The sequence below is a fragment of the Thamnophis elegans genome, chromosome 17 (assembly GCF_009769535.1).
Source record: "Thamnophis elegans isolate rThaEle1 chromosome 17, rThaEle1.pri, whole genome shotgun sequence".
In the NCBI taxonomy this organism is placed as follows: Eukaryota; Metazoa; Chordata; class Lepidosauria; order Squamata; family Colubridae; genus Thamnophis; species Thamnophis elegans.
The window spans coordinates 6,121,513-6,135,463 of record NC_045557.1 but is presented as its reverse complement, the minus strand read 5'-3'; the positions used below and the strand labels follow the sequence as shown (position 1 = coordinate 6,135,463).

Here is a 13,951-nt window from a genome sequence, read left to right as displayed (position 1 = left end):
CTACTTGTTTTTACTAGCGGTGTCTGAGACTCTATTCGTGGGTTTCTACTAGCAACGTTCTTTCTCTCTAGCTACACATTCCGCTGCACTATTTTCTGTCTCCCAACGGAGACACCCCTTAACAGTAATGTTTGGGGCTAGTGTGTGCATAAAAACTATGCATGTGGGGCCTTGCAAAGCCTCCATACCAGGGAAGGAAGAGGAGGAGAATTGTGGGGTCCTTGGTGCTCTCTGAGCTTGGTGGTTTTCTTGCAGACGTTTCACGACCCAACTAGGTAACATCATCAGTGCTGGAAGGAGCATTTGCAGCAAACCCTTTTCTCTTTTTAGCACAGATGAAGTTACCTAGCTGGGTCATGAAATGTCTGCAAGAAAACCACCAAGCTCAGAGTACCAAGGACCCCCACAATTATTCTCCTCCTCCTCCTTCCCCCTTCTAGCACTGATGATGTTGCCTAGTTGGGTCATGAGACGTCTGCAAGAAAACCACCAAACTCAGAGAGCACCAAGGACCCCTCAGCTTCATCCCTGGAGGCTTTCAAGAAGAGACTGGACTGCCGTTTGTCAGAAATGGCGTAGGGTCTCCTGCTTGGGTGGGTGGGGGGTTGGACTAGATGACCTCCAAGGTCCCTTCCAAACTCCGTTAATCTAATCTAAACCTAGTTGGGCCACGAAATGTCTGCAAGAAAACCACCAAGAGCGCCAAGGACCCCTCGTTTTAAGGTTTTGAATTCTTTTGGTGCTGTCATAAGCCGCTAAGAGTCGCTCCACAATAAGACTGGGGGCATATAAATTTAATGAATTTTTTTTTTTTAAATTGCAATATTAACAATGTTGGTCATTTCGTGCAACACGCAGAGAAGAGGAGGAGGAGGAGGAGGAACGTGAAACAGGAGGCCATCCCCAAAAGGAGAAAATGTTTAATGTACGAAAACGGGGCATACATAACACACTCAAGTCCGGCGAGAAACAACAGGAAGAGGAACAGACCTCCAAAAACACTCCCAACTCATTAGAGATGCTGTAAATGGTCAATCTTTCCCCTAAAACAAGCTAGCCAACCTTTCTTTACTGAGGAATGACCATGGAGTTGAAGGAGAACTCCAGAAGAACAAAAGAAATGGGCTTTCAGTTTAGGAGACCTGGAGAAGAGGGAGAAAGGCAAAGGGTTAAACATTTACATCTGGGAAACTGGTCCTTCTTCGTAAGCCCAAAATGGTTGTTTGGTGATCAGCCCATCAAAAGAAGGAGAAGGAGAGGAGGAAGGAAGTAGAGAAGGGAGGGAAGAAGGAAGGGAAAGGAGAGGAGGGTGGAAGGGAGAGAAAGAGAAGGAGAGAGGGTAGGAGTATGGGAGAGATAAGGGAAGAAGGAAGGGGAAAGAGAGGAGGAAGGAAGGAAGTAGAGAAGGGAGGGAAGAAGGAAGGGAAAGGAGAGGAGAGTGGAAGGGAGAGAAAGAGAAGGAGAGATAATAGGAAGAGAAGAGGAAGAGTGGAGGAGTGGCAAGGGAAGAAGAAAGAGGTAAGGAGAGGTGGGTGGAAGGGAGAGAAAGAGAGGAGGGTGGAAGGGAGAGAAAGAGAAGGAGAGATAGTAGGAAGGGAAGAGGAAGAGTGGAGGAGAGGCAAGGGAACAAGAAAGAGGTAAGGAGAGGTGGGTGGAAGGGAGAGAAAGAGAAAGAGAGGAGGGTGGAAGGGAGAAAGAGAAGGAGAGAGGGTAGGAAGGGGAAGAGAGAGGGTAGGAGTAGGGGAGAGGTAAGGGAAGAAGGAAGGGGAAATAGAGGAGGAAGGAAGGAAGTAGAGAAGGAAGGGATGGAGAAAAGAAAGGGAAAATAAGGTGGTGTTACAACAGGCGCTAGGGATGATAAACAAAGCAACCCAAACTATATATTATAACCTTTTAAATGGAATAACAAAGGTATAAGAATGGCAAAGAAAAAGAATAACTATGTGAATGTATACCTATAATTGTAAGAGAATAAATGATACTAAGAATCTAAAGCACAATATAGGTAAACAATATTTTGTTATAAATAGCTAAGTATAAATAAATATAGAATTGTATATAAAAATGGATAATGAATAAGGGGACCATGAATGCAAGATAGAAATATATAGAAGGGAAACCACTAACTGTAAAGAAACCGATACAGAAATGCTGTAAGATATATGATGGAACCTCTTGTTCCTATGTTGTTTTAAGTCATGTGTTTGTTTTTGTTGATGTGTTTAAAATAAAAATTAAAAAATAAATAAATTCGGGAGGCATCAATTGATGACAGTTGCAGTGTCCGGGGTATGGATGTGATGTGATCTCCCTTTCAGGACCTTCTGGAAAGCAAAGTCAACAATGAAGCCAGACTCACTTAGCAACCGTGGGACTGACTTTTAACAACTGCGGCGATTCGCTTAACGAGCATGTCGAGGAAGGTTATAAAACGGGGCGAAACTCATTTCACTGCCTGGCTTTAGTGACGGAAATTTTTGATCTGCTTCGCTTGTGATCTGGGTCCTGTTCCCAAATTCCACCCCCAGCCCTCTTTTTAAAAGGCGGCTCACCAAATGGGAGGAGGCTTAGTGAGATGGCAAGGAATTCAGAATACGTACCCAGGTAGTCATCCATCAGGGATCCAATGGCAAACTGCGGAAAGAAAAATAAGAAGAGAGCGGGTGAAAGAGAGAAAAAGACAGTAAAACAAAGAGGGAAGGAAAGAGGGAGGGAGGGAGGGAGGGAAGGAAGAGCAACAAGAGTGCAGGAAGAAGATAGGAAGGTGAGAAAAAGGGAAGGACAGAGGGAAGGAATGAAAGAGAGAGACAGGCAGACAGAAGGAAGGAAGGAAGGAAGAAGGAAGGAAGGAAGAATGGGGAGGGAGGGAGGGAGGGAAGGAAGAGCAACAAGAATGCAGGAAGAAGATAGGAAGGTTAGAAAAAGGGAAGGACAGAGGGAGGAATGAAAGAGAGTCAGGCAGGCAGGAAAGAGAAGGAAGGAAGGAAGGAAGGAAGGAAGGAAGGAAGGAAGGAAGGAAGAACAGGGAGGGAGGAAGGGAAGGAAGAGCAACAAGAGTGCAGGAAGAAGATAGGAAGGTGAGAAAAAGGAAAGGACAGAGGGAAGGAATGAAAGAGAGAGAGAGGCAGGCAGGAGAAGGAAGAAAGGAAGGAAGAACAGGGGAGGGAGGGAAGGAAGAGTAACAAAAATGCAGGAAGAAGATAGGAAGATGAGAAAAAGGAAAGGACAGAAAGAAGAAATGAAAGAGAGAGACAGGCAGGCAGGCAGGGGAAGGAAGGAAGGAAGGAAGGAAGGACGGGGAGAGAGGGAAAGAAGGAAGAGCAACAAGAATGCAGGAAGAAGATAGGAAGGTGAGAAAAAGGAAAGGACAGAGGGAAGGAATGAAAGAGAGAGAGAGGGGGGCAGACAGGCAGAAGAAGGAGAGAAATAGGGAAGGAAGGTAGGTTTAATTCAAACTGCTATAAAGTGGCCCTATATTATCCCAAATTTGCAGAACAGGAATTCTGTCCCCTTCCGTCATGGAAGACCCAAAAGACAATTTTGACAGGAGTTTGCCAGAATGGGAGAGACCCCCATATGGCCAGAATAAGATTGAGGAAGGGTCAGCGTTCAAATGACGCAACTCACTATGTCGTTCTTGTCCACTCTGGTACCCACAATCTTCAATCGGATATTATCCTCAGGCTGGATTACAATGTCCTGGTTTGGGAGACAAAAAAACCCACAGACAATAATATCAAGACAATAAGAATTAATGTGGTGCAGTAGTTAAGACAGTGTTTCCCAACCACACTTTAAGAGGGGTGGATTTCAACTCCCAGAATCCCCCAGCCAGCTTGCTTTAAGAGGGGTGGACTTCAACTCCCAGAATCCCCCAGCCAGCTTGCTTTAATAGGGGTGGGCTTCAACTCCCAGAATCCCCCAGCTAGCATGCTTTAAGATGGGTGGACTTCAACTCCCAGAATCCCCCAGCTAGCATGCTTTAGGAGGGGTGGATTTCAACTCCCAGAATCCCCCAGCCAGCATGCTTTAAGAGGAGTGGGCTTCCACTCCCAGAATCTCCCAGCCAGTCTGCTTTAAGATGAATGGATTTCAACTCCCAGAATTCCCCAGCCAGCCTGCTTTAAGAGGGGTGGACTTCAACTCCCAGAATCCCCCAGCCAGCCTGCTTTAAGAGGGGTGGACTTCAACTCCCAGAATCCCCCAGCCAGCCTGCTTTGAGAGGGGTGGGCTTCAACTCCCAGAATCCCCCAGCCAGCTTGCTTTAAGAGGGGTGGACTTCAACTCCCAGAATCCCCCAGCCAGCTTGCTTTAAGAGGGGTGGACTTCAACTCCCAGAATCCCCCAGCCAGCTTGCTTTAAGAGGGGTGGACTTCAACTCCCAGAATCCCCCAGCCAGCTTGCTTTAAGAGGGGTGGACTTCAACTCCCAGAATCCCCCAGCCAGCTTGCTTTAAGAGGGATAGACTTCAACTCCCAGAATCCCCCAGGAAGGAGAAAAAAACCTCACCTCATCCACAGTCTTGTAGCAGGGCGGATTGGAGTTCGTATCGTACTCCATTTCTGAAGGGATCGACTGCGGAGAGAACAAGGATCTGGAATCAACAGCCGAGCAGGGAATCTTTGGCCCGTTTCAGGTGGAATTGCCCACCCTTCTACCCCCCCACCCCGCCACCCCCAACCCAGGGGGTCCACTCACGTGTCGCGATATGAAGCAGGACATCGGGCCGATCTCGGTGAAGAGGCCAACCTGGGTTGCAAAAAAAAGCAGAAATCAAAAGGCGAAAACTCCCCCCACGGAGGTCCCAGAAGCCCCTCTTCACTTATCTTGGCCAAGGCGCCTTACCTTATTCACCTGAGTCACAATGGCGTCAACCACCTCCCCTTTGAATGGACGGAAGACGATGGCTTTGTATTTGACGGGGTAAAGGACGAAGCCGCGTCCCGGCTGAATCACACCGGCCCCGATGTTGTCGATGGTGGTTACGGCGATGACGAAGCCATACCTGAACGTCAAGAGGGGAATACTTGCATTAAAGCGAATTCCCCCTTTTTTTTAAATTTCCCACCCAGGAATTATTGGCTCTTTTCCTCCCCCCCCCCCCGCGATTTTCAGATAAGGGAAAGCAGTTGGGTGCAGTGGTTAAAGCATCGGGCTAGAAAACAGGAGATTGGGAGTTCTAGTCCCTTCTTAGGCATGAAAGCCAGCTGGGTGACTTTTAGCCAATCACAAGTCCTGCCTTAAGTATGAAAACCAGCTAGATATGATTGGACCAATCACCAAGAGACTGGGAGTTCTAGTCCCGCCTTAGGCATGAAAGCTGGCTGGGGGACTGAGGCAATCACCAGGAGATTGGGAGTTCTAGTCCCTCCTTAGGCATGAAAGCCGGCTGGGTGACTTTGAGCCAATCACAAGTCCTGCCTTAAGTATGAAAGCTGGCTGGGTGACTGAACCAATCACCAGGAGACTGGGAGTTCTAGTCCCTTCTTAGGCATGAAAGCCGGCTGGGTGACTTTTAGCCAATCACAAGTCTTGCCTTAAGCATGAAAACCAGCTGGATATGATTGGACCAATCACAGAGAGACTTGGGAGTTCTAGTCCAGCATTAGGCATGAAAGCCAGATGGGTGATTTTGAGCCAATCACCAGGAGATTGGGAGTTCTATTCCCGCCTTAGGCATGAAAGATGGCTGGGGGACTGAGGCAATCACCAGGAGATTGGGAGTTCTAGTCCCGCCTTAGGCATGAAAGCTGGCTGGATGACTTTTAGCCAATCACAAGTCCTGCCTTAAGCATGAAAACCAGCTGGATATGATTGGACCAATCACCGAGAGACTTGGGAGTTCTAGTCCAGTATTAGGCATGAAAGCCAGATGGGTGATTTTGAGCCAATCACCAGGAGATTGGGAGTTCTAGTCCCTCCTTAGGCATGAAAGCTGGCTGGGGGACTGAGGCAATCACCATGAGATTGGGAGTTCTAGTCCCTCCTTAGGCATGAAAGCTGGCTGGGGGACTGAGGCAATCACCAGGAGATTGGGAGTTCTAGTCCCTCCTTAGGCATGAAAGCTGGCTGGGGGACTGAGGCAATCACCATGAGATTGGGAGTTCTAGTCCCTCCTTAGGCATGAAAGCTGGCTGGGGGACTGAGCCAATCACCAGGAGATTGGGAGTTCTAGTCCCTCTTTAGGCATGAAAGCTGGCTGGGGGACTGAGGCAATCACCATGAGATTGGGAGTTCTAGTCCCGCTTTAGGCATGAAAGCTGGCTGGGGGACTGAGGCAATCACCAGGAGATTGGGAGTTCTAGTCCCTCTTTAGGCATGAAAGCTGGCTGGGGGACTGAGGCAATCACCATGAGATTGGGAGTTCTAGTCCCGCTTTAGGCATGAAAGCTGGCTGGGGGACTGAGCCAATCACCAGGAGATTGGGAGTTCTAGTCCCTCTTTAGGCATGAAGCTGGCTGGGGGACTGAGGCAATCACCATGAGATTGGGAGTTCTAGTCCCTCCTTAGGCATGAAAGCTGGCTGGGGGACTGAGCCAATCACCAGGAGATTGGGAGTTCTAGTCCCTCTTTAGGCATGAAAGCTGGCTGGGGGACTGAGGCAATCACCATGAGATTGGGAGTTCTAGTCCCGCTTTAGGCATGAAAGCTGGCTGGGGGACTGAGGCAATCACCAGGAGATTGGGAGTTCTAGTCCCTCTTTAGGCATGAAAGCTGGCTGGGGGACTGAGGCAATCACCATGAGATTGGGAGTTCTAGTCCCGCTTTAGGCATGAAAGCTGGCTGGGGGACTGAGGCAATCACCATGAGATTGGGAGTTCTAGTCCCGCTTTAGGCATGAAAGCTGGCTGGGGGACTGAGGCAATCACCAGGAGATTGGGAGTTCTAGTCCCTCTTTAGGCATGAAAGCTGGCTGGGGGACTGAGGCAATCACCATGAGATTGGGAGTTCTAGTCCCGCTTTAGGCATGAAAGCTGGCTGGGGGACTGAGCCAATCACCAGGAGATTGGGAGTTCTAGTCCCTCTTTAGGCATGAAAGCTGGCTGGGGGACTGAGGCAATCACCATGAGATTGGGAGTTCTAGTCCCTCCTTAGGCATGAAAGCTGGCTGGGGGACTGAGCCAATCACCAGGAGATTGGGAGTTCTAGTCCCTCTTTAGGCATGAAAGCTGGCTGGGGGACTGAGGCAATCACCATGAGATTGGGAGTTCTAGTCCCGCTTTAGGCATGAAAGCTGGCTGGGGGACTGAGGCAATCACCAGGAGATTGGGAGTTCTAGTCCCTCTTTAGGCATGAAAGCTGGCTGGGGGACTGAGGCAATCACCATGAGATTGGGAGTTCTAGTCCCGCTTTAGGCATGAAAGCTGGCTGGGGGACTGAGCCAATCACCAGGAGATTGGGAGTTCTAGTCCCTCTTTAGGCATGAAAGCTGGCTGGGGGACTGAGGCAATCACCATGAGATTGGGAGTTCTAGTCCCGCTTTAGGCATGAAAGCTGGCTGGGGGACTGAGGCAATCACCAGGAGATTGGGAGTTCTAGTCCCTCTTTAGGCATGAAAGCTGGCTGGGGGACTGAGGCAATCACCATGAGATTGGGAGTTCTAGTCCCGCTTTAGGCATGAAAGCTGGCTGGGGGACTGAGCCAATCACCAGAAGATTGGGAGTTCTAGTCCCTCCTTAGGCATGAAAGCTGGCTGGGGGACTGAGCCAATCACCAGGAGATTGGGAGTTCTAGTCCCTCTTTAGGCATGAAAGCTGGCTGGGGGACTGAGGCAATCACCAGGAGATTGGGAGTTCTATTCCTACCTTAAAACATGAAAGCCAGCTGGGTGACTTTGGGCCAATCACCAGGAGACTGGGAGTTCTAGTCCTGCCTTGGCCATGAGTGCTAACTCTGCCCATCCATCTCTCTCTCTCAGCCCAACCCACCTTACAAGATTGTTGTTATTGTGGGGAATATAGGAGGAGAAAGGAGTGTTAACTACGTTTGACCCCTCGAGTTACTTATCAAGTAACAAAGGCAGGATTAAAAACCCTCAATAAATATCAAACAGATTCCAACTTCTCGGAAAGCAATTAAGAAAATTGTTTTGACGGATAAACTGCTTTTTCATTATTTTCACGCTCTCCGCTACTGGCACAGACCACCCGTCTTCCCCGATAAAGAGACGCTCATTCCATTTTTTCTTACTTGCCGGTGCAAGTCCCTTCCACCTCGGTGAAAAGCTTCTGCTTCACGGTGTTGAGAAGATTGGGGCCGAAGTAACGGGGGTGCAGCAGGATTTCATGCTCCAAGGAGATCTAAACGTAAAGATGCACAGAGAGAAAGTCACTGCAGCCATGACGGACAGCTCAGCTTCCACCTTTAAAACCCCCATTTTCTCCTCCCAATTCGAGAGACGCGGCACCCTCTGATGTTGCCTACAACAATCCGGTGAGGTAGGCAGCTGAGTATTTTACGCTTCCTTCATTTTATTGTCGTTTGGTTGTGTTCTGACCTAGGATCCCCCGAAAAAGCAGGAGGCAGATTCCTGGTCCCGACAATAGCCCTTTTATGAAATTCGTCTCCTTCACATTCAGCCAAGGCCTGGCAAACAGTCTTTCAAAGGCGTATTTAAGACCACAGACCTTATCTAGTTTGGAAAGCTGCCATGGAAATATTTTCCAAATGCAAGGGAAGACTTGGGCACAGAGTCTCTTGAGATTCACGGACAGATCTTCACACTCCTCAAACAAGCGAACGAGTTGTTTCTTGCAAAAGACCCCTCCCCTTTCGCTCCTCTTTTACGTCCCATGGGAGGGGCCATTCACCGTCCACCTGTGGCTGTACTCCCAAGTCGACCCTGATTTCTGAGCTGTTCTTTTCTTCTGGCAGCTCTGCGCATGTGTACACTGGGAACAGGCTCAGCTCCGAAGGCAGCTGAACATTGCCAGACAGCCCCGGCCCCCTCTCTGCCTCCAACGCGGAGCCCTCCTCAGAGCCTTCCCCAGACTCTAGGACTGGCCCAGGTTCCTCCCCAATCGTCTCACTGTCCGAATCTGCTGCCAGCTTCCTTCCTTCCTTATCGCTGGGGGTTTTCAAGAGATTGGACAACCATTTGCCTGAAATGGTATAGGTTCTCCCGCTTAAACAGGGGGTTGGACTAGAAGACCTCTAAGGTCCCTTCCAACTCTTATTCTGCTATTTTTTCCTTCCTTCCTTCCTTCCTCCCTCCCTCAAAATATTTTCTATCCTTCCTTCCTTCCTTCCCTTCCCTCAAAATATTTTCTATCCTTCCTTCCTTCCTTCCCTTCCCTCAAAATATTTTCTATCCTTCCTTCCATCCTCAAAATATTTTTCTATCCTTCCTTCCTTCCTTCCTTCCCTCAAAATATTTTCTATCCTTCCTTCCATCCTCAAAATATTTTTCTATCCTTCCTTCCTTCCTTCCCTTCCCTTCCCATCACTGGAGGTTTTCAACAAGAGATTGGATAACCATTTGTCCCAAAGTGTATAGGATCTCCTGCTTAAACGGGATTGGACTAGAAGACCTCCAAGGTCCCTTCCATTCTGATTGATTGATTTTATTTTATTGGGACTCTCTTTGCTTTCTATTGTTTCTAGTCCTTCCATTTGCAAGTCTATGTTGCGTTTTCTCCTTCCTCCTCTTTTCTTCTGTTGCACTGCAGGCGCTACCACGAGTAACACTTTTTAAATTATTATCATCTTATTTATCATCTTAAATTATTGTTCAATTCCAACCTAACAACAAACCCCAACCTGTTTTTTTCCTACAGGGATTAAAGAAGAAGAAGGAGAAGGAGAAGGAGAAGGAGAAGAAGGAGAAGGAGAAGGAGAAGGAGAAGGAGAAGGAGAAGAAGAAGAAGAAGAAGAAGAAGAAGAAGAAGAAGAAGAAGAAGAAGAAGAAGAAGAAGAAAGTGGTAGTAGTGGTACCACCGTAGTAGTAGTACCGTAGTAGTAGTACCATAGTAGTAGTAGCGGAAGTTTTAGGTGTGAGGTTGTACCTTCTGCTACTACTACTACAGTACTACTACTACTACTACTACTACTACTACTACTACTACTACTACTACTTCTTTAATCCCTGAATCTTCCTTCTGCTACTACTCCAGCATCGTGGCTTATCCAATAAACTAGGATGAAAACAAACCACATATCCTTAGTTTTTTAATCCAAAAGGCGATTTCCGGGCCAGAAACAGCCCAGAATTTGGTGGCATTTTTTAAAAAAACAACCACCTTTATATAGTCTATATAATGTATTTGCATAGAAAAAGCTGAATTCACATTAACGTGTTGGTGAACCCGGGTAGGAAAAAAGCGCTTTGGGGCCGGCGGTAAAGACACGCGAGCTCGCAAACAGGCTTTTTTCGGACCGCCTCCGGCCGTCGGAGCCGCCTGCACGCGTCCCGGCGCGTACCCGCGGGGCGCCCATCCCCACGACCCCCGTGAACTCACGTGATAAAACATCCTCCCGAGCAGGAGCGCTTCGCCACCGGATGGAACGTTGCGGCTTCCCCCGCGGGGGGAAATGTTGCAGCGTTCCTCTCCGCTGATTGGCTGACACGCGCCGGGCGTTCTAAAGCGCCTTAAAGGAATAGGCGCCCCAATTCGCGAAAAGAGAAACAGGGGCGGAGCAGTCGTTGGCTCCACTGCGCAGGCGCGGCAGCCGTGTAACCCTCTGTGTGTCTATGTATATATATATATGTATATGTGTATATGTGTATATGTGTATATATGTATATATGTATATATGTATATATGTATATATGTATATATGTATATATGTATATATGATGTATATATGATGTATATATGTATATATATGTATATATATGTATATATGTATATATGTATATATGTATATATGTATATATGTATATATGATGTATATATGATGTATATATGTATATATATGTGTATATATGTGTATATGTGTATATATGTATATATGTATATATGTATATATGTATATATGTATATATGTATATATGTATATATGTATATATGTATATATGTATATAGCCATTTCTGGGTTTATTTTCAATCAAAACAAGGGATCCCCTCCCCCACTTTGGGCCATGAAATTTAGGGACACCCCCCCAAAAGGAAAAAAAGGGGTGATTGGACAACCATTTGTCTGAAATGATATAGGGTCTCTCTCAGGCCTGAGCAGGGAGTTGGTTGGACTAGATGACCTCCAAGGTCCCTTCCAGCTCTTATTCTGCTATTTTTTCCTTCCTTCCTTCCTCAAAATATTTTTCTATCCTTCCTTCCTTCCTTCCTTCCTTCCTTCCTTCCTCATCACTGGAAGGTTTTCGACAAGAGATTGGACAACCATTTGTCCCAAACGATATAGGGTCTCCTGCTTAAATGGGGTTGGACTAGAAGACCTCCAAGGTCCCTTCCAACTCTTATTCTGCTATTTTTTCCTTCCTTCCTTCCTTCCTTCCTTCCTTCCTTCCTTCCTTCCTTCCTTCTGTAGGAAGTTGTCACCCAGCCCTCTCCCAGAAAAATGAAACATCCTAGGAAATATTGAAAAGGCAGAATATTTCTCTGGCTGTGAAAAGGAAGAAACATGTTTTAAAAGACAGAATAGCTCCCTGTAGCTTCCTGCCCATCCCCACTTTGTCAATGGGCCATTAAGAAGGCCAAGCTACTCCACTTCACATAACAAAGAGTTCTCCCCTTCAGCTCCAGGGGGATGGGATTAAGGCATGATAATGTCGGCCCTTTATTTCTTTCAACCCTTCCTTCCTTCCTTCCTTCCTCATCACTGGAAAGTTTTCAACAAGAGATTGGACAACCATTTGTCCCAAACGGTTGGGGTCTCCTGCTTAAACATGGGGTTGGACTAGAAGACCTCCAAGGTCCCTTCCATTCTGATTGATTGATTTTATTGGGACTATCTTTGCTTCCTATTGCTTCTAGTCCTTCTTTTTTGCAAGTCTTTCTATTTTGCGTTTTTCTCCTCCCTCCTCTTTTCTTCTGGACTAGAAGACCTCCAAGGTCCCTTCCAATTCTTATTCTGCTATTTTTTTCCTTCCTCCCTTCCTTCCTCCCTCAAAATCCGCCATTGCCAGCTGCTCTTCTGAGTTCCCTTGGGTGCATGCGTGCCACACAGCTGCACAAATGCATAAGCAGCTGCGGCCAGCTGCTCTCTTCCGGGATTCTTGCGCACTCCACTTTTGCCATGTGGGCCAAAAAGGTTAAGCATCACTGGTATAGGGTCTCCAGCGGGTTGGACTGGAAGACCTCTAAGGTCCTTTCCAACTCTGATTGGTTTGATTTTTTTAGGGAGATGTAATCACCAATTTGCTAACCCTAACTCTTATGACTCTCTTGTTCTGTTATTCTCACAGCTCCCTTGACCCAGCTTCTGCCAACCTAGCAGTTCGAAAGCACGTAAAAAATGCAAGTAGAAAAATAGGAACCACCTTTGGTGGGAAGGGAACAGCATTCCATGCGCCTGTGGCGTTGAGTCATGCCGGCCACATGACCACGGAGACGTCTTCGGACAGCGCTGGCTCTTCGGCTTTGAAACGGAGATGAGCACCGCCCCCTAGAGTCGGGAACGACTAGCACATATGTGCGAGGGGAAAACCTTTTATCTTATATACTTTTTTGTTTTTTTAAACATGATGCTTGATGTTTTCAATTTAAAATTTTAATTCTGTGATTCTATGAAGAATTTGAAGTTTCGTTGAGATGGCGTGTTTGGGGATCTGCTGTAATATCATCATTTAAAAAAGAACCTTGAATATTAGATACTACTCTATAATATTATCATAATTGTGGATTTATCAGAAGCAATCAAAATTCAGTACCAAATCCAGACAGAATGACTTGGTGGATTGCATGTAAAAAGCAATGATAATACTCACCACCAAACCGGCTCTGAATTAGATTTAAACGGGATACCAAAAGAAGGCAGATAAACAATAAACTTGTTTATTATAAAAATTATTTCATTTATTAAAAATAAACTCTGCCAAGCGATGTCTTTTCAAACTGCTTATAGCACATTCAGATTAAGGCATGTCATTCCCATTTATAACACAATCCCTGAGTTTCCATAACAAAAATTTCAAAAAAACGTTGGCAGTAAGAAATAAAACGGATTATCAATTTCAGGGTGCATGAATCAGAGACAACCACCAGAGGTCAGCAGAGAGATTTTAAAACAACTGGGATTCTTTTGCTGCCCTCTTGTGGTCATGTACATTACTGCAGCCCAGATGTAGGCCGGTTGTTCTATGCAGGTGGCCAGCCTTGGTGACATGACACATTTTCAGAGCAGGAAATCAGTTGCAGCTCTTTCAAGTTTCAAAAAGAAATACTTAATTTAAAGAATATATTTTCAGGGCAAGAAGAAGATCACAAGAGAGCAGGATTTTAATCCTCGGAAAGCAAGGTGGGCAGTATTTTCCTCCCTTTATAGGCTTCCAGAGTTCTTCACCATTAGCCAATGGACACACCTGAAGGACCAGAGATGGACCAGAGATTCCCACTGGATTATGACACTATGATTCTCAGATGGATGGAAATAGATGGATGGATGGATGGATGGATGGATGGATGGATGGATGGATGGATGGATGATAGGTAGGTAGGTAGGTAGGTAGGTAGGTAGGTAGGTAGGTAGGTAGGTAGGTAGGTAGATAGATAGATAGATAGATAGATAGATAGATAGATAGATAGATAGATAGATAATGGAGGATGGATGGATGGATGGATGACAGAATGGATGGATGATGAATGGATGGGTGGATAGGATGGATGGATGGATGGATGGATGGATGGATGGAGATAGATAGATAGATAGATAGATAGATAGATAGATAGATGAGGAGGATGGATGGATGGATGGATGACAGAATGGATGGAGGATGGATGGATGGATGGATAGATAGATAAATAGATGATAGATAGATAGATAGATAGATAGATAG

The 13,951-nt window shown here is 46.5% G+C and overlaps 1 protein-coding gene across 1 annotated transcript; it reads right to left on the bottom strand.

The window, feature by feature from the left end:
• Positions 1 to 902: 902 nt before the first annotated feature.
• Positions 903 to 10,565, bottom strand: POLR2G (RNA polymerase II subunit G). Its single transcript, XM_032233774.1, has 8 exons — positions 10,458 to 10,565; positions 8,191 to 8,300; positions 4,846 to 5,005; positions 4,699 to 4,749; positions 4,510 to 4,575; positions 3,628 to 3,699; positions 2,601 to 2,634; positions 903 to 1,142 (listed from the first exon to the last, which is right to left on the bottom strand). The coding sequence occupies exons 1-8, from the start codon at positions 10,467 to 10,469 to the stop codon at positions 1,129 to 1,131; spliced, it is 519 nt and encodes a 172-aa protein (XP_032089665.1). The 5' UTR covers positions 10,470 to 10,565; the 3' UTR covers positions 903 to 1,128.
• Between the last annotated feature and the right edge of the window lie 3,386 nt (positions 10,566 to 13,951).

Bases quoted from the DNA above. Each gene is read 5' to 3' on its own strand.
- POLR2G (XM_032233774.1), bottom strand. The intron at 5,006-8,190 runs GTAAGAAAAAAT...CTTGACGTTCAG, and splicing joins GAAGGGACTTGCACCGGCAA to GTATGGCTTCGTCATCGCCG. The intron at 3,700-4,509 runs GTGAGGTTTTTT...CTCCCAAACCAG, and splicing joins GCTACAAGACTGTGGATGAG to GACATTGTAATCCAGCCTGA.